At 49.2% G+C, this 18,242-nt stretch overlaps 1 protein-coding gene across 1 annotated transcript; it reads left to right on the top strand.

The window, feature by feature from the left end:
* DHX33 (DEAH-box helicase 33) lies at positions 1–17,807 on the top strand. The gene is made up of 12 exons (XM_010954649.3): positions 1–461; positions 2,840–3,000; positions 3,646–3,873; positions 4,018–4,188; positions 6,097–6,282; positions 6,983–7,094; positions 8,191–8,350; positions 8,522–8,610; positions 10,086–10,213; positions 10,605–10,808; positions 12,218–12,304; positions 14,971–17,807. Exons 1-12 carry the CDS (start codon positions 185–187, stop codon positions 15,277–15,279), a joined length of 2,112 nt encoding a protein of 703 aa, XP_010952951.2. The 5' UTR covers positions 1–184; the 3' UTR covers positions 15,280–17,807.
* Positions 17,808–18,242: the final 435 nt, after the last annotated feature.

Below are 18,242 nucleotides of genomic sequence, written 5' to 3'. Positions count from 1 at the left end.
ACGCTCCCAGTGCATGCTGGGAGATGGAGTCTCCTTCCTCAAGGCTGCTGGTGACCGTGAGGTCTGCGGGGTCGCTGGGAGCCGCCAGCACGTGGCGGGGAGAGGCGGCGCGCGCTAGCTGTCGGCTCCCGAGAGCGGCAGGAGCTGCCCGCCCTTGCGCCTCCCGTCGCGGTGCCCTCCCGACATGCCTGAGGAGGCGGGCTTCCCGCCGGCCAAGAGATTCCGGCCGGGCTCCGGGCCTCCGAGCCGCGCCGGGTCCTGCCCTCCCGGGCGGCGAGTGGTTATGCTGCTGACCCCGGGCGGCGGCGGCGGAGGCCGGAGGCAGGAGCCGCCCCTGGTCCAGCCCGCGTCCAGCCCCTACTCTGAGGCCGTGGAGCGGCAGCGCCGGAGTCTGCCCATCTTCCAGGCGCGGGGGCAGCTGTTGGCCCAGCTCCGAAACCTGGACAGCGCCGTCCTCATCGGTGAGTGGCCGCGCCGGAGGGTGCTTCCTTGCTCCCCGTTCGGGCTCTGCGAGAACAGCTTTTCCTAGGCATCTCTCACCGTATTTCATTCATTTCTACAACAAACCTGACCTTCTCTGTGCGGGGCCAGGAGAGAGGGTTCAAAGGAGTCGGACAGCCTCGTTCTCGAGGTGCTCACAGCCAGTGCGAGTGACCCACGCGTGAAGCAAAGACTCACCTTCCGTGTGGAAGGGTAGAGGGGCGCAGCGGGGACTTTGGGAACTTTGAAGAGTGGTTCTGAGCCAATCGGTGAGGGGCGGCGGGGAAGGTGGTCCCTGGAAGGCGTTCAACAGAGCCTCGAGAGAGCCTGCCCTGTAAGAAACCAAGTGGAGGCGAGAAACAGTTCTGTTTCTGGTGCACGAATTAAGAGGCAGAGTTGAGGACCGGGGACTGATTACAAGCGGCTTTGATCCCCAACGTTTAAGTAAGAGGAGTTCCTGAAGGACCCAAAGGATGAGCCTCCAAGAAGGGAAGGAGACTCAGGAGAGCCTAAGGAATAGAGCTGTAAGAAGGGAGTGAACAGATGCAACAGTGAAGAGGTCCAGTAAATGCGGACCCAAAAATGCCCACTGGTTGGATGCGAGGTATTGACTGTGGATCCCGTTGAGCTCTGTTTCAGCAGAGCCGTGGGAGCAGAAGCTGATTTGGCATTGGGCAGAGGAGTACGCAGGAGGGGAGGGCATGAAGGCAGTGGGAGCAGACTTCTGTTTTGAGAAAAAAGGAGTGGGGACGGAGAGAAATCTGCACGTATTCACAGGTTGAAGGGAATAACTCAGTGGGGGAGGCTGAAATTGGAAAGCTGGCACTAACAGAGGCTGAGAGCGTGGGGAAGAGGGGTACTTGGGAACAAGGGCTCGATGCAGAGCTGGCCTGGAACAGGAGGATGGATATCCAGGAGGCTGGGGGCTGGAGAAAGGAAGTGAGAATAAGGGTGACTGCAGAAAAGCTTGGAGGGGAGAGGGAGGGAGATCACATTTGAGGACTTCACTTTTTCTAGGAAACAGGTACAGGAGCTCTGCTGAGAATGGGAGTTGCAGGGCCCTTGGGGAGGAGAGGGACAGAGGAAGGGCTGGAAAAGCAAGAACAAAGACCGACAGTTGTGCTGGTGCACAGGTACATTTGGCCCCACTGCGAACTCAGGTATTCGTTGGCGCAGTTGGGTTATTTTACTATAGCAATGCTCAGTTTCTTGGTATAGGAGCAAAAAAGATGGACCGGGAGACACTGATCCAAGTTGGGGTTTTGCCTGGAGGACTCAGCAGGAGGAGTGTAGAATGATCAAATGATTCCTGTCTGGGTCAGGAAGGATGAGCAGTCAGAGGGAAGAATATGGAAGAACCATGGGTCTGCGGGGCTCTGTGAGGTCAGGGAGGGGTGGTGGGAGCCACGGAGGGGAGGGACGCACGGGTCTGCCAAATTCTTTGCTCTGATTGGGCACTGGGAAAGGAATGCCTGCTGTATGCAGATGCTCAAGTACAAGGAGGAGACAGGCAGGCCTCTGCCCTCCAGGGGCTTCTGATACTGGAGAGGGACAGAAACATTTAAATGCTTCCACATAGTGTAGGGTGATCAGTGTTGGAAGAGAGATGAACAAGGCACTGAAGAACACAGGAGGCCAGTGCAGCCCCTGGGGAGAGAGTTTGAGATGTAACTCATCTTGTTGAGTTTGTCAGGCAGACAGCATGGGAACAGGTGTTTCATAATAGTGCAGACAGAGGCAGAGGGTGTGAAAGAAGGTGGCGGGCTGGGGAACGTGAGGAGTTAGGCATGGCTGCAGTGTAGGGGTAGACATCTTCTCACGTCATTACATAGACGTCTCATTTATTCCTTTGAAAAGTATGACGGGGGGTTGGTATAGCTCAGTGGTAGAACACGTGCTTAGTATGCACGACATCCTGGGTTCAATGCCTAGTACCTCCATTAAAAAAACAGGATGATATTTTCATGTCACAGTTGTATTTCATCGTATGCTTTTACTGTACCCGTTACTATTGCTGACCGTTTACATCTTTTCCAATTTCTGGCTGTCATGAGCAATGACTAAAACGTCTTTGCAGCTTCATCTTTATACACATCTTTACTTCTTTAGACACAAGTCCTGTAAGTGGAGTTGTGGGTCAAAGGGTATAAACATTTTAAAGATTTTTCCTGATGTAATTTGGCCTTCCAAGAAACAATTGCAGTTAGCACTCCACTAACAGTACACTTGGGTGCCCGTTTTCCAGTGGCTTTATCAGATCAGTGTATTTTTTTTAATCTTTTCCTTCTAACTTTGATCTGGATTGTTTGGTGAAATTTGTTTCTGTTTTGCATTTAAGTGAGACTTTTTTCTTTCCTAGGGGAGACTGGCTCTGGGAAGACCACGCAGATCCCTCAGTACCTGTACGAAGGAGGAATTGGCCGCCAGGCCGTCATTGCTGTGACCCAGCCTCGTCGAGTGGCGGCCATCTCCCTGGCGACCAGAGTCTCAGATGAGAAGAGAACTGAACTCGGGAAGCTGGTACCTAATTTCCTTCTTCACTGACTCCCTTTCTTGGCTCCTTTCCCCTCACCCCCTGCTCCCTGACTCTTATTTTTCTGAACAAGACTTCTTATACATAGCAAGCTTCTTCCTGGCCACACTGTTTTGGCCTTTACCAGTTCCTCAGAGATCAGAGGTCCCACAGGCTGTCAGTCCCATTTGCTTTGCTTTCAAAATCTGTTGGCAAGTCAGATAAATTAATTGTTTTCCTTGAGCACTTTCAAGGCTTCATTAACATCTGCTAAATCTCTTATCTACATATCCCTCTAAAAACTCGTAAGCATTTTTCTAGCCTATACGTGGGTATTGAGAGTGAGTCCCAGAACTTGTAAGTCAGATTTATTTGTGTTTGTGTGTGAGTTTACGCATTTGACTTAAAAAAATGTCTTGGATATCCTTTCATGTGTGTACATAGCTTCACTTGAAACTGTGAAGCAGCAGGTGGGAGGAGGTTAGTTTTAAATTCTCTGTAGTGCTAATCTTCAGTGCAGTGCAGGGGTGTGTCCTTTGTCCCAGGGAGCGGGGCAGAGCAGGTGTTGGTCCCTATCACCCAGGCAGCATAGGGCAGGGACCCTGAGTGCACGACACGTGTTTGACGAGTGAATAAGTTGTGTCTCCACGCAGGTTGGCTACACTGTGCGCTTTGACGACGTCACCTCGGACAACACCAAGATCAAGTTCCTGACAGACGGCATGCTTCTGCGTGAGGCCATCTCTGACTCCCTGCTTCGGAAGTACAGCTGCATCATCTTGGATGAAGCCCACGAACGGACCATTCACACGGACGTGCTCTTTGGGGTGGTGAAGACGGCGCAGAGGAGGCGGAGGGAGCTGGGGAAGCTGCCTCTCAAAGTAGGTGCAGCCCGTTCTGCTGCGGGACCGGGGAGATGGGGGAGGTGGGCGTTGCCCGGGCCTCCTGGTTGCGGGTAGGGATGGAGGTGCACAGAAAGGCTGCCGGTGTTGGTTTCCCATCCTCCTCTCCCATCTGGCCTGCAGGTGATTGTGATGTCAGCCACGATGGACGTGGACCTGTTCTCTCAGTATTTCAACGGAGCCCCCGTCCTCTACCTGGAGGGTCGGCAGCACCCCATCCAGATTTTTTACACCAAACAGCCGCAGCACGATTACCTGCACGCTGCCCTCGTCTCGGTCTTCCAGATCCACCAGGTATGCGGTGGGGTGAGGATGCCCAGAGAGGTCGGTTTGACCTTGAGCGTTCAGCCTTGCAAAGGAAAGCTGCCGAAGGAAACCACTCTGGGAGCTGTGTCCTTAAGGTGAATAAGGAGTTCGTTTACCATGTCCACGTGTTTACTCTTTTTTTATGCTTTTTTTCCTCTAAAAAGAAAAATAGTTCAACCCTGACCAGCAGCTTTCTTCAGCTGAGCCAGAAAACATCCACAGGGTAGAGCAGTGGCTGGCGAGCACTTTTTGATCAGAACCCGCAGTAAGAAGCACATTCTATTTTGCAACCCAAGACACAACACGTAGGGCTGAAGTAAGTCTTCGGAAACAGTGCCCCCCTCACTACATGTGATGTCCTCTGGTATTTTCTCTCATTAAAAAAAAATAGTTGGTATATTAACCAATAATGGGTTGCAATTTAGAGTTTTCTTTTGAAAAAAAAAAACTATATTAGGGAAATATTTCAAAATTTTTTTCATTTTATTAAATATCGACTTAAATTTTCAAGTGATTAAATCACCTTTTTTTTTTTTTAAAAAAGGGAAGGGATTAATGTGTATAGAATTCACTGTTCTTACCTGCCCATTAACTTTCTGAAAAAAATCTAGGAGCCCGCTTTTTAAAGCTAATTTTTGTTTTAAGCTAATCGATACATGCATACATAGTTTAAAGTTTGAAAAGTCAAGCTAAATTTAAAAAGCTCATTAAAAAAAACAGCAGTCGGAGAGGGAAGGTGTAGCTCAGTGGTAGAGGGCATGCTTAGCATGCAGCAGGTCCTGGGTTCAGTCCCCAGTACCGACTCTAAAAAAACCTAATTACCTCCTCCCCCTGCAAAAAAAATTAGAAATGGGTTGAAACTTCTGATCTCTCCTCTTCTCCCATTGTCTCTGTCTTTCTGGCCTTATGCCTTCACTGTCATTTTGATAGTATTTGCAGAAGATCAGTCTGCCTTGTTTCGCTACTAAAAGCAAACTTGAGATGAGGATTTGTCATGCATGACACCTGCGGGGCCCTCAGGTGACATGGTGGCTTTGATGAGTCCTCTCATTGATGAAACGTTGATGTTTTAGAGGTTATCCTGTCTGTGTGTGTGCACCTCTGAACACTTGTCCTGTTGATTCCGGGCTGAAAGAGTATATGCGCGCATGCGTGGATGTCTAACGACACGTATTTACGTGTAGACATTTTATATATATGTGTGTAATGTGTATATACTTCCACATGTGCACACGTATAATTACTACTATCAAATGTGTTTCAGTTATTTTGCCACTCAAGCACTTTACAGATTAATGTATCTGCACAGCCCTCAAAGAAAGACCGGGTCACTGGGTGTGCAGTTAACACTTGGATGTTCCTCCCTTCTCGAGGTGAGGAACCCAGTTCAGCCTGGGATCTCAGGCATCCGTCCGAGAACAGGGCGCTTTCATAGTTTACAAAAGTGCGTTTGCCGGCCTCGGTCAGTAAGGGCTCCTTTCCCAGCACAACTGCTCCTGGCCTTTCTGTGGATCAGGATTTCCCCAAGTTGTTGTCTCTTTTGTCAGCTTCATCTTTCAAGATGATTCTGAAAGAAAGAAAGTAAGCCTTACGCAGATTTTACTGGCTTGCCTGATTACGCTTGTCATGACATTGTTCATGTTGCAAAAGCAGTCTGGTGATTTTCCTTCAAAATATCCTTAATTAGGTTCTAAACATCGCTGGCTAACCTGCATCAGTTGCAGCTGTGCGTTACTGGGGAGGGTTTTTTCCCAGGGGAGACACCCATGTTAAGGCTCCTGTACGACCCCAGCATTAAGGAAAATAACTGGGAAACTTCATCAGTGACCATTGTCTTGTTCTGTGCAACCTGCACTTCTGTCAAGGCCTAGTCATCCTGCTCTGCCCTTCTGGTAGGAAGCCCCCTCCTCTCAGGACATCCTGGTGTTCCTCACCGGTCAGGAGGAGATCGAAGCAATGAGCAAGACCTGCCGGGACATCGCCAAGCACCTCCCAGATGGCTGCCCCTCCATGCTGGTCCTTCCACTCTATGCCTCCCTGCCCTATGCCCAGCAGCTCCGTGTCTTCCAGGAGGCCCCAAAGGTGAGTACACCCCCTCTCCTGCCCAGCCCCACCCCTGGGTACCAGACGGACCCCATGTGTGGGGTCTGTGCTCCTGTCAGCAGGCCCCAGATAAGGCATATTCATCTATGAGCAGAAAAGATGCAGGCATATAATGTGGGGCTGCAGCTATAGCTTTCCTGGGGTTGGAACAGGGAAACAGTTGTCAGGGTTGAGAGAGAGGCAGAGGCAGAAGCCAGAAGCTAAATGAGTGACTCTTCCAAGGTCCACCGTAAACAAGTGATTTGTCCACAGTACCCGTGCTGTGCCAGGCACGGTGCTCATGCTTTGCAGCCACTCTGGCATCCTCTCAAGAACCACAAGGTAGGTCACAGCCCCAGTTCATAAACCCCGAGGCCCCGAGGGGTGAAGTAACCGTTGCCCAAGAGACACAGCAGGTAACTGGCAGGGCCAGGGTTCCAACCCGTGTCCACCGGCTTCTGAATCGTGTGCCCGTTCCGCTCCATCTCATCACCTCCAAGTAAGCTTTTAACACTGGACCTTCTCCCCTCCCTCCGCCCAGTTTAGTGACCAGCCATCGATATTAATAACCGTCGTTCGTAACAAAGTCACCTTTTATTGATCGTGAGTGAATTGTGGCAGTCAGTGGTGAGGAATATATTTTAAAGCTTCTGAATCATTTGTGTGTCATACGGCTTTTTGGTTTTCTTCCTCCTTTTAGGGCTATCGCAAAGTGATCATTTCAACCAACATCGCTGAAACCTCCATAACCATTACAGGAATAAAATATGTAGTTGACACGGGCATGGTTAAAGCAAAGAAGTATAACCCTGGTGAGAATCTGTAGCTCCCCGACGTCTCTTCCTTGTGCAGTGAGCCACCTGTAGTCCCACAGTTTCCCCAAAATGAGCAGTTCACTGCTGCCCCCAACTGCGATTTGGGTGGCCTGCCCCACACATGAGATAGCAGTCAGGTCCAGAGGGGCTCCTGAGGGTACAGGGGCAAGTTGGTGAGGCGAGTCCCCAGGTGTGGCAAACATGGAGCAGGAGGATCAGGGACCCCCCCGTTGGCAGGTGGGTGAGAATGATGGCTCTCGGGCCAGGGACAGCGGATACCCCATCGGAGGCTTCCTTGGAGATGGCGTCCAGCGCACCTGGTTCGAGCTGCAGGCTCCCAGGAAGGAAGCAGGCCCCTGGGCTGGGGTGAGGCACTAGCTGTTTCCTGAGCATGTGCGGTGGGCAGCTTGCTTGAAGTCATTTCTCTTCAGGTCTGTTTTCCACCTTGCTTTATTCCGTGGAGAATTTGAGGCAGCTGAAATCATGGCTCCCAAACCTTGAATTGAAACTCACTGCTGAGCATTCAGGGTGCTGACTTTCACGTGTGTATCTCATGGGGCCGGCCTGCCTGAAAGGGCTTGGTTCTCCAGCGCCAGGCACGGAATACACCTTTATCAAGATTCGTCTCCTTCATTCCTGGGCACAACAGCATCACGTCATCTCTCTTTCATAATAGAGGGGAAGGAGGACGGCGCACAGGGGGCAGGAGGCATTTCATTTCCGAGTCATTGATTGCTGGGGGACCAGCTGTCCCGGTTGCTGGAAACTGTCTTGGTTTTGGTCCTGGGAGACCCCTCAGTCCTGGGTAATCTGGGGTGGTTGTTACCTGTGATCTAAGCCAGGGCCTCTGAAATCTGCTCTCCTGGCCCCTGCTCCGAGCACGAGGTTTCTCTGGTGCTTCAGTCACAGATTTCACACGGTGTTCACGGCAAGGCCTCACTTCACCATGGACCAGTTTGGCTTTACACTTTCCTGGACTTGTGTCCCAGAAAGGGTCCCTCGTGTCCTAAGGAATGCTTCTCACTGTCCACGTTGTAGAGACAGCTTGTCCGTGTGATGGGCGAAGCACTAACATGGGCCATTCTCCCCCCAGACAGTGGCCTGGAGGTGTTAGCTGTGCAGCGAGTGTCAAAGACCCAGGCCTGGCAGCGCACAGGACGGGCTGGCAGAGAGGACAGTGGTGTCTGTTACCGGCTCTACACAGAGGATGAGTTTGAGAAGTTTGAGAAGATGACCGTGCCAGAGATCCAAAGGTAGGCCCAAGGGGCTCCCACGCCCGCCATACGTTCCCGGGGCTCCTGTTCCCACCCGTGTCTTCCCAGGGCTGCTGTTTCCCCTAAGGCCCCTGGTAGTGGGGGCAGCTCTGCCCTACTGGCTGGAGTCGGGACGCCCACAGGAACCATCTGCATCTCCCACTCTTGCAGGTGTAACCTGGCGAGCGTGATGCTGCAGCTTCTCGCAATGCGAGTCCCAAACGTGCTCGCCTTTGACTTCATGTCCAAACCGTCTCCAGGTGAGTGGGGTCTTCAAGGCAGTGAACGGGCCTGAGTGGACCAGAATAGCCAGCAACTTGCCAGGAAAAGGTCTTCTGGCCGCCTCCTCGTGTGTGTCTGATGCACTGGATGGAGGCGCTCAGAATCACGAGAGGAGAGGTCTGTGCCCTCAGCTCCATCGTGGTGCAGAAGCAGCGGCTTTGCGAAGGCATCCCGAACGGGTCCCGTGACCACAGAGCCAACACGGGGGGTGGAGGGGGCCCACGGGATACCACCAACTTAACGGAATTGTACTGTTGCAGCAAAAGGACTGAAAAGATCGAGTTTCTTTGCTTTTGACTGGAACTTGGTCCCTGTCCTTCACTGATAATCTCTCCACAGAGGAAGAAAAAATAATTGAGATTCTTAACGGTGGTAGCTTGGCACTTGACATCTTCAATACACCCTCTTCCTTTTTCTCTTGTTTTCAAGTGGGGAAATGCAATTGGGTAAAAAAGTAGACAGTTGATGTGTGTCCTGGGCCCTCCCCTGTCTTCAGGTTCTTAGTTTCCCTCCCAGAAGCAACCACTGTGACCATCCCCCAGCGTCTTCTAGAAAAAAATCCATGCATATGCAAGTACATATCCTCACGTTTAAAACACAACTAGCAATGCACATTGTGCACCATTCTACATTTTTTTCCCCTTTTAATTGCTAAGTTCCTACATGTAAAGGAAGAACACACGCCAGGTAGCAATGAAGCCACACCTGGGTACCTGTTACTGGGCCCGCGAAGCCCTCCCACCTCACTGGCCTCCCTCCCCCTGCCTCGGAGGAACCACTTCCCTGGTTTTGCCTGTGATTCCCTCACTTTTCTTTGATGTTTTATTCCCTGCACGTGCATCCCTGAGCAAGGTATTGTTTTGGTTGGCGTTTTTATATGTTGATATCCCAGTAACCTCTCTTCATTCGCTGTGTTTTGCAAGGTTTATGTTTGATGCATTTTCAGTGCTAAATACTGTTCCATTCTATGAATAAACCAAAAATGCCATTTATCCTTCTACTGATAGACATTTGCACATTGCTTTTTTCCCTTAATATATCTTACAGATCATTTCCTCTCTGTGTGTATATGTTTATTACCAGATTAGAAATGCATCTTTATTCTTTAATAGGTAATGCAGTTTCATGGTTCAAATTCAAAAAGAATAAAAGCAAATAGTAAACAGGGTCCTCTGAGGCAGCTGGTGTTTCCATCGTGTGTGTGATCTGGAGGTGCAGGTCCCTGTACAGTGTGCGAGTAGATTTGGGGGTGAACTTCTTAAGTGTAACTTTGCTGGGTTTTGGATTTATGTACATACCGCCCAATTGCAGGCTGTTATTTAAAAAGAGAATTGAACATGGAGACAGTGTGGGTGCGAGGTTTGATGCAGACGTATCAGAAGCTCCTGAAGTACTGAACTAGCTACAGCTTCTTCCTTTTTTAAATTTCTGGCTCCTTTTTATATCTCTTTAGATCACATTCAGGCGGCCATTGCCCAGCTGGAGCTGTTAGGTGCCCTTGAACACAAAGACAACCAGCTCACCCTGACTCCAATCGGAAGAAAGATGGCGGCATTCCCATTGGAACCCAAATTTGCCAAAGTAAATGATACCCTCCCCTCAGTCCCCTTTCTGCACATTGCAGGTTAGCCATCCCTGCTTCCAGAGGACTCCTCAACCCAGTGCTTCTAGATCCATCTTCCCTTTTTCTCTTAAATAATGATCAAGCCCTACTTTGTGTCTAACACTGACTTACATTCTGTGTGGGGTTCAGACTAGTCATGAGCCCTTTCTATGTGGAATTTGGAGTCACGAGGGGAAGGCAGTCATCTGTTTTACAACAAGTGAAATGACATAACACACATTGTCATGGTTTTAGAAACACCTGCCCCTTCACATCTTAGAGGGGAAGCAACAGAAGCAATACAGGGAAACACTGTGTCCAGAAGCCGGGGAACGGCTTGGTGACACAGTTTTAAATTTTGACTTGCAGACCATCCTCCTGTCCCCCAAATTCCACTGCACGGAGGAGATACTGACCATCGTCTCCCTGCTGTCGGTGGACAGTGTTCTCTACAACCCCCCTTCCCGGCGGGATGAGGTGCAGGGTGTGCGGAAAAAGTTCACATCGAGCGAGGGCGATCACATCACCCTGCTCAACATCTACCGGACCTTCAAAAACCTGGGCGGAAATAAGGTAAGCCGTGTCTCCTTCCTCTTCCCAAATGGCACCTCCTTTCGGGCTGGTGTTTTAAGGGCATCTTCCCTTCTGGGCTGTGTCACCTGAAGAGCCACAAAAAGAATGCCGGCTGTCACTTCAGAGAAGTCTGAGCACAGGGAGGTTCCCAGGGAAGATGTCAGTGATTCCAGCCTCGCACTCTGCTTGTATTTGACTCGCACTTAACATGGGCAAGTTCGTTAAGTATTTGGTGATCCGATTTCTTAGCTTGAAAAGGATTTATTTCCCCACCTGCCCCTGACTTTCTTCACAGTAGCCTTTGCTTTCGTGATATTTCAGATGCATGGACCAAGATGGAAAATGGCAGTGTCTTTTTTTCTTTTATCAGTGAAATCAGTAATTGTACCATAGACTGCATGCTTCACTTTGTCTGTCTTAATGCAGTTATTTAAAAAAAAAGGAAATGATAATAATAGCCAGCACCAGGTTTAGTAGCGGTAAACATTTTGTTCTATTTGCCTCCGTTTATTTTTAAGGAAAGAAAATGCTGTGGACACGGCAAGAGCTCTGTGCTGCTCCCTGTGTAGTCCTTTCTCCCTTCTGTAACCACTGTCCTGAAGTGGGTGTGTCTGTGTCCCTGTGGGCCACAGGGCACACTCACTTCATATCCATGCACAGTGTGTGATGTGAATGCTTCCACCCTGCAGGGAACATCCAGCTGGGTCTCCTGTGCACAAGGGGGCGGGTTTCTCTGGGGCTGACACCCAGAAGTGGACCTGCTGGTCTTAGGGCAGCTGCATCCAGCTTTAACAGCGGGTGTGTGGCTCCCCAGAGCTGTCACCTCCCTCTGCAGACTCCCCAGAGTCATATACGAGAGTTCCGCTTCCTCCAGCCTCTCCAGCTCTCAGTCAAAATGACTTTCATTTTTGCCATGTTGATGGATGTGAGCTAGAATCTCAGTTATTTGAAACTGCACCTGCCACGATTCCTCAAGAGACTGAGAGTCTTTGCTTAAGCTTATTGTCATTTGTGGTTAATCTTCTGTGGGTTGTCTGTCTACATCCTTTGTCCACTTTCCTACTGGTTTATTGGTCATTTTCTTACTGATTTGTAGAAGGTTTTTGTTTGTTTGTTTGTTTGTTTTTAATGTATTCTGGAGGTAATCATCCTTCCCTGGTGAGGTGATGCAAATACCCCAGTCTGTAGCTTTTTTCATGGTAACTTAATAGAAGAAAATTTTAAGTTTTACTTTAGTTTAAATTTGTACTGTTTCCCGTTATGGTTCATGCTTTCTGATACAAAGATATTTTCCTATATTTATTTTTAGTGACTGAAGTTCTCCTCTGAATTTAACTGTGGTCTAAAAATTATGTATTTTTTGTCTATAGAAATGAGAGGACTGTGATATCTCTTTTTCTCCTCTTCAGAATTGGTGCAAAGAGAATTTTGTCAACAGCAAGAATATGATGCTAGTAGCTGAGGTCAGAGCACAGCTGAGGGACATCTGCTTAAAGGTATTTCCCCTCCTGGTGTCCTTTGGGGAACTAAGCATCACTTTTTTCTAGGTGAAAATTTTTAAATTGCTGGTGATTACAAAAAAACAAAACAAAACAGAACAAAAAACTCTCACTGTAGGAAAATTTAAAAATAAAAAAGAAAGTAAAAATTTCCCCAAATTCCACCTGTCACCATTTTGGTCTGTTTCCTTGTTGCCCTGTTTTTGATGCATTTTTTACATAGTTACATGGTATGTGTATTTCATATTTAGCTTTTATAAACTTTAAAAGCATTTTCCAATGTTGTTAGAATTTTTCCCAAGGTTTTTTTTTTAGTGGAAATATCTTTGTGATTTTTTCTTCAGATTATGAAAGCAGTGAGTAATTGTTACAAATCGATTCAGTGCAGAAAATAGTATTATAGTGCAAAAAGTGTAAAAGTCTCCCACAGTCCTGCCCCTCCAGACACACACAGCAGTGTGGTGTAGATCCTTTTAGAATTTGTCCTGTGTATGTGTGTTTTTGTGTGTACACATATACATGGAGATATATATATATATAATTTTCTTTTTAAAACAAATATGATGCACATTGGTTTTTGCAGCTTGCTTTTTCGCCCTTGGTATGCTTCTTGACTGCTCAGTGCGTCCAGGCTGTCTTTTGATGCCTGTATGTGTCAATCTCATTGTTTTTAGTGACTTCATAGCATTTCATTGTATTTGCTACATTTTATTTAGTCAAGCCCAGAATGGTGGTCATTTAGGCCACGCTGTAATGACCATCCTCCTGAATACATATTTGTGTTCTGGTGCACACAGCATGGACTTCTAGAGGAGGGATTTAGACTTTGACAGACATCGCCAGATCACCAGCCAGGAGGTTTTCGGTCAGCCCATGGCCCCTCTTAGAGCGAATGACGTTGTGAAGTCCTGGCCCGTAAGCGCTCAGGGGCTGTGTGGCGCTCCCCACTTGACCTCCGAGGTGGGCTGGTTTGTGGAAGTGTTCTGTGTTGGACACTGAGGGAGTGTCCACTTTTTGCTGCTGGGTACAGCTCTGTAGGACACTCTCTGTGGGGAAGGCATCTTCTGAGACAGCCCCCAGTGTGGACCATCTGCACACCCCTAGGGGACACCTGTACCCAGACCTGTGTCTGATCTGAATTATACACATTTTTCCAACCCCTCTTGTACTTGAACAGCTTTCCTGCCAGACCATCACCTCTCTTTATATGCCAGGCATGGGCCAAGGTTCTGGGGTTTTACAGGCATGCCTATAACTCACATCTTAAGGAACAATCTAGAGGGGAGATCTGACATATATATACACGAATGATTCATGAGAGGAGCCAATAATAATGATCAAAGTCACGATCATTTATGAAGCACTACTGTTTAAGGCCCCGTTCTAAACACTTTTCATGCGGTTCCCTTATTTGAAATCCTCATTTCTCCCTTGAGTTTGAGTTTGTTATTATTCCCATTTTATAAATGATGAAATGAGAGCCTAAGAAGTTTAGCTAATTTGTCCCCAGTCACAGAGCCAGCGAGTGGCAGAGCTGGCACCCTGGCAGCCTGGCAGGAGAGACCATCTGTTAGCTGTAGGGCTCTGGGGCTTCCGGGAGGTGGTGACCATTCAGCCCCCTCTTGACAGATGAGGAGACAAAGAGGGTCTTCATCAGGCCAGGATCAGCTAATTGCAAAAACAAGCTCCATCGAGCCACCACATAGGGAAAAGGGGGAGAAGAGGTGTCTCTGGGAGCCTCTGGGCAGGAAGTAGTCTATCCCACAGGGATGGGAATAAGGCACAGAAGAAGCCTTGGGAGCCAGGGTGGCTGTCTGTGGGCCACTGGTCCTCTCTCCGCTGCTCCCTGCTCCTGTGTCCTCTCCCTGCCCCCTGGGCACTGAGTGCCTGCTCTCCCCGCCTCTCCACTCAAGAGCTCCCAGGGGTTGCTCACATCCCCCACACCTCCAACCTCCCCCTCCCCCAGGGAGGAGCTGGCCAGGTAGCTGTCAGCCAAGGGTTCACCACCTGGCTGCTCAGCTGTGGCCTGGAGTCCCAGGGGATTGGACCCACTCAGCAAGGGGGCAGAGGAGGGAGACAGATGAGTGACACCCACTGCGGAGGTGAGGGGCGTCCAGTCTCCTCGGGGACCTGCGGGAAGACCCTCGGGGGCCGGTAGAGGGGAATCGAGGCGGGGTGCTCAGAGAACTCATTCCTGGCTTCACGGTTGGAAGTTTGCATCGTTTTGCCGGGAGCAGGAGAGACACGGAAGGGAAAGCTTTTGAGTGGAGGAAGGACGGCCGAGCTGTGTTTTAGGAAGATTAACTGGGGACGGCCGAGCTGTGTTTTAGGAAGATTAACTGGGCAGCGGGATGTGAGGGGAACCCGAGGGAGGGGACAGTGGCATAGAGTGAGAGGGAGGAGGTCCTCCCTTCCTGGGACACCGCCTAGATATTTGCACGAGGGGTGAGCTGCAGGGTCACTCAGCCTGTCTCGTTTGGCAACTTCTGTGACTGCTGATTTCCCTGCTGGTCTCGGGCACTGAGACAGTGCCCAGGGTGCCAGCACCTGCCACGGGCCTTGCACGCGCGGCTGCACCGTAGGGCCCGTGGCTCCGGATGCTGCGGGGGCGGCGCGATGCTCACGTCGGGGGTGTGCTCGGGTCCCTCTCCCTCCCGCCACAGATGTCAATGCCCATCGTGTCGTCGCGAGGAGACACGGAGAGCGTCCGCCGCTGCCTGGCGCACAGCCTCTTCATGAGCACTGCCGAGCTGCAGCCAGACGGGTCCTACGCCACCACGGATACCCACCAGCCGGTGGCCATCCACCCCTCGTCCGTCCTCTTCCACTGCCGGCCGGCCTGTGTCGTGTACACCGAGCTGCTCCGCACCAACAAGTGCTACATGCGGGACCTGTGCGTGGTGGACGCCGAGTGGCTGTACGAGGCCGCCCCCGAGTTCTTCCGGAGGAAGCTGAGAACCGCCAGGAACTAAGCCGCCGCCGGGGCCGCGCGTGCCAGGAGCTGGGCCACCCGCCGCCCCTCGAGAGGCCTCGGTTTCCACGTGTGGACCGAGCCGAGAGCTGAAAGGGTTAAACTCCCCCGGACCTAACCTCCCAGACACATCCGTACCTTGGAAGCTTAAAAAACGATGCTTTCGGTTCTTGCCCCGTGACTTTGGGGGACTGAGTTAGCTTCTGAGCTTCAGTTTCCCCATCTGTCAAATGGGGGTGACAGTAACACAGGGTTGGGGGCACGCGGTTTAGAGCAAATGGAGGAAAGTACCCACAGCGGCGCCTGCCCACGACGAACCCGCGGTAGGGTGTGAGCCTCGGCGCTGGGCCGGGTTCCCGCTTTTCTGCATGATGTGAGTCGGGTCCAAGAAAATCCCCTGAGTTCTCCTGACCGAGGGGGACGGTCTGGAAGGGGCACCATCCGAGGACACAGAGCTGTTGACCTTGGATCTGTTTTAACGTCTGTTTGCATGAAGTTTTGTAACAGAAGACAGAAGAGACTGACTTCTGTGGACATTTCAGGAGGGAGGTGCTGTTTCCTACCTCATGGGCCACTGCCCTGCCGGACCTCACTCCCCAGGGTGTGGACCTTCCCGGGAAAGGAAGTGCTCACGCCCTAAACACCTGAACTAAGGAATGAATCGAGCTGCACTGTTTGCATTTTTCTATCCCCAGGGCCCTGGGGGTGGGGCAGACAAGTTCATCCCATCACCTTCTGGTGTTTCTATTCTTTCATCTTATTCATTTCCTGTGGCCTTTTTTCCTTAGGGACTTGAGGAAAGCCTGGCTTTTCTGTTTCTCCCCTCTCCAGCCCTCAGTTTGTCAGAGGAGACTAGTCTCCACAGTTTCTTCCTCTTCTCATATTTTGAGAAAAGAAAAGACACCGAAAGTCCTTCTTAGCTATTTAATTATGAAAAGCAAATCATCTTCCGCAGTGAATGCTTCACCCCAGAAAACACCCAGATTTAGCCCTTTAATTGTGCTTAATTGATCTAAACACACACATGCTGTATTTTGGTCACTACTTACAGAGTGAAACATGCAGCTTCATGAGCAGGGGCCCAAACGGCCCAGGAGTCTTCAAAGACAGTGAACAGTCTCACCTATCTCTGCTTGTGTGTTTCAAGTCTGTCTCGCACCAGCCTGGCCTTGAGCAGTCAGGCCTTTAGCCCCTGTTCAGAGCTGTCTGGGACTTGTGATTTATTTCTGTTAGAAATAGTTATGTTTAGGCCAAAGGGACTCGACAGATCCTATATACTCTACCTTAATTAAAGTCTTAAACTTTTCTTCTTACTGTTGCTGACTTTCTGAAAAGTTTTCAGAAAAAAATTTAAGTGTATTTTTCTCACTTATTTAATAGAGGTCCAGGATGTTTAGCCTGACTTAGTAAAATATTGGATTTTTAATTAAAAAAATTCACCATGCTGGTAAAAAATTGAGAGTAGGTAGATTTATTATATTCCTCAGCAAATTATGTAGAGTGTTCTCTGGGGCAAGTAAAATTTAGCTTGGAATAATCTGTGTCCAGCTTAAGTACCTGATCCATTTCTGAAAGTGTTTTTTTTTCTGAGCAGATGGAAGGCGTAGATAGCATCTAAGTAAATATAAATAGCTTCTATGTTTCTGTACAGAAACAAGTCTATCACTGTAACGTTCTGGTAGAATTTTAAATACAGTAGTTTTTTATTGGGCTTTTTAAAAAGGTAACTTTTAACATAGCTGCTCAGGGATTAAATCAGATGGGAAAAGCCGATCTGACTCTGCATATTACTACAAAGAGATAAACGGTTGTTTATATGGAGCCACAGGGGATAGATAAGTACACTTTAAACTTTCTTAAGAAAGTTAAATGTTTCACAATAATGTTGCGATCTAATCTTGAGCTACTCCCTTTCCATCTCTGATGCTGTGCTGCCTTTTTTCCCACCTATGGAATCTGAATCTGGGTGGATAACTAGCTCCCTTCAGCAGCTGCATGTAAACAGATGCACTCCAAGCAGCCCCCTCATCCCAGATGTTTGACGTCTGTTTTGGTAATAGTGGAGTGTGAAACACTCAGGGCAGCGCAGACCCCACTACAGGGGGGAAGAACCACCAACACCCAGTTCTTGGTAAAAACCCTTGGTGTTGTGTCTCTGCTAGTTGTATAGAGATGCCAGAATAAAGACAAGTGTTTGCTGTGGGGAGAAAACTCATTATGTACTGTGATGCATAAATCCACTTAATCTAGCTATCAAAAACAGAACGGTGGCCAGGCGTCTAAGATTCCATTCCTTCTGCATATAAGGAAACTGCCCCTGTGGGGAAGCCAGAGTTTTCTTATATTTGATCAGAATGTTAAAACTTGAAGGAAAAAAAACCAAAAATCTAATTGGTTCAGATTTATGTTGTACTTTGAGAGTCTGTTTTTGTTCAAACAGACATAGCTCTATTGAAGTATCAGCTCTTGCTTAGAATGCTCAGATTTGCACATGACTATCCAATCCATTAAAATGATTCTTGTACATGATGTGTGTGGTTTCCTTCTTGGGTCTCCTTTCCCTCATTCACAGAATGCTGTTTAGAATATACTAAGTATTAGCCTTTGCCACAGTTTTGGGAAGACTTACTTTCTTGGTACCTTATATAACTTGTTTCCTGGCAAGGTAGAAACAGGAGTTCTTAACCTAAATCTGACGTAAGCTGTGGCTTCTTGCCCGTAGAAAAATAATGTCCCTATCAGAACCTGGGTGTAAGATTGGGTGCAGAGCGGGAGGGTCGCAGGAATTAGCCAGGGATCTCACCATTAGGAACCCTGGGTTTGGTGGGGTTGAAGGTCAGCTGCCAGGGACACCAGCAAAGCAGGAGGTTTCTGCTGAGAAAATAATCAAGCGCAGGGGCCGGAGTCTCGGTGTTTCACGGACGAGAGGGGGAAGTTGAGGAAGGCCTCTTTGGGGAGATGACC

This window comes from Camelus bactrianus, chromosome 16 (genome assembly GCF_048773025.1).
Source record: "Camelus bactrianus isolate YW-2024 breed Bactrian camel chromosome 16, ASM4877302v1, whole genome shotgun sequence".
NCBI lineage: Eukaryota > Metazoa > Chordata > Mammalia > Artiodactyla > Camelidae > Camelus > Camelus bactrianus.
Note: the sequence above shows the minus strand (reverse complement) of the source record. Positions and strands in the feature narration are given on the sequence as shown.

Coding starts and splice junctions, on each gene's coding strand:
- DHX33 (XM_010954649.3), top strand. CDS start 185: ATGCCTGAGGAGGCGGGCTTCCCGCCGGCCAAGAGATTCCGGCCGGGC. Junction 7,095..8,190: donor AGCAAAGAAGTATAACCCTG/GTGAGAATCTGT, acceptor TTCTCCCCCCAG/ACAGTGGCCTGGAGGTGTTA. Junction 8,351..8,521: donor ACCGTGCCAGAGATCCAAAG/GTAGGCCCAAGG, acceptor CCACTCTTGCAG/GTGTAACCTGGCGAGCGTGA.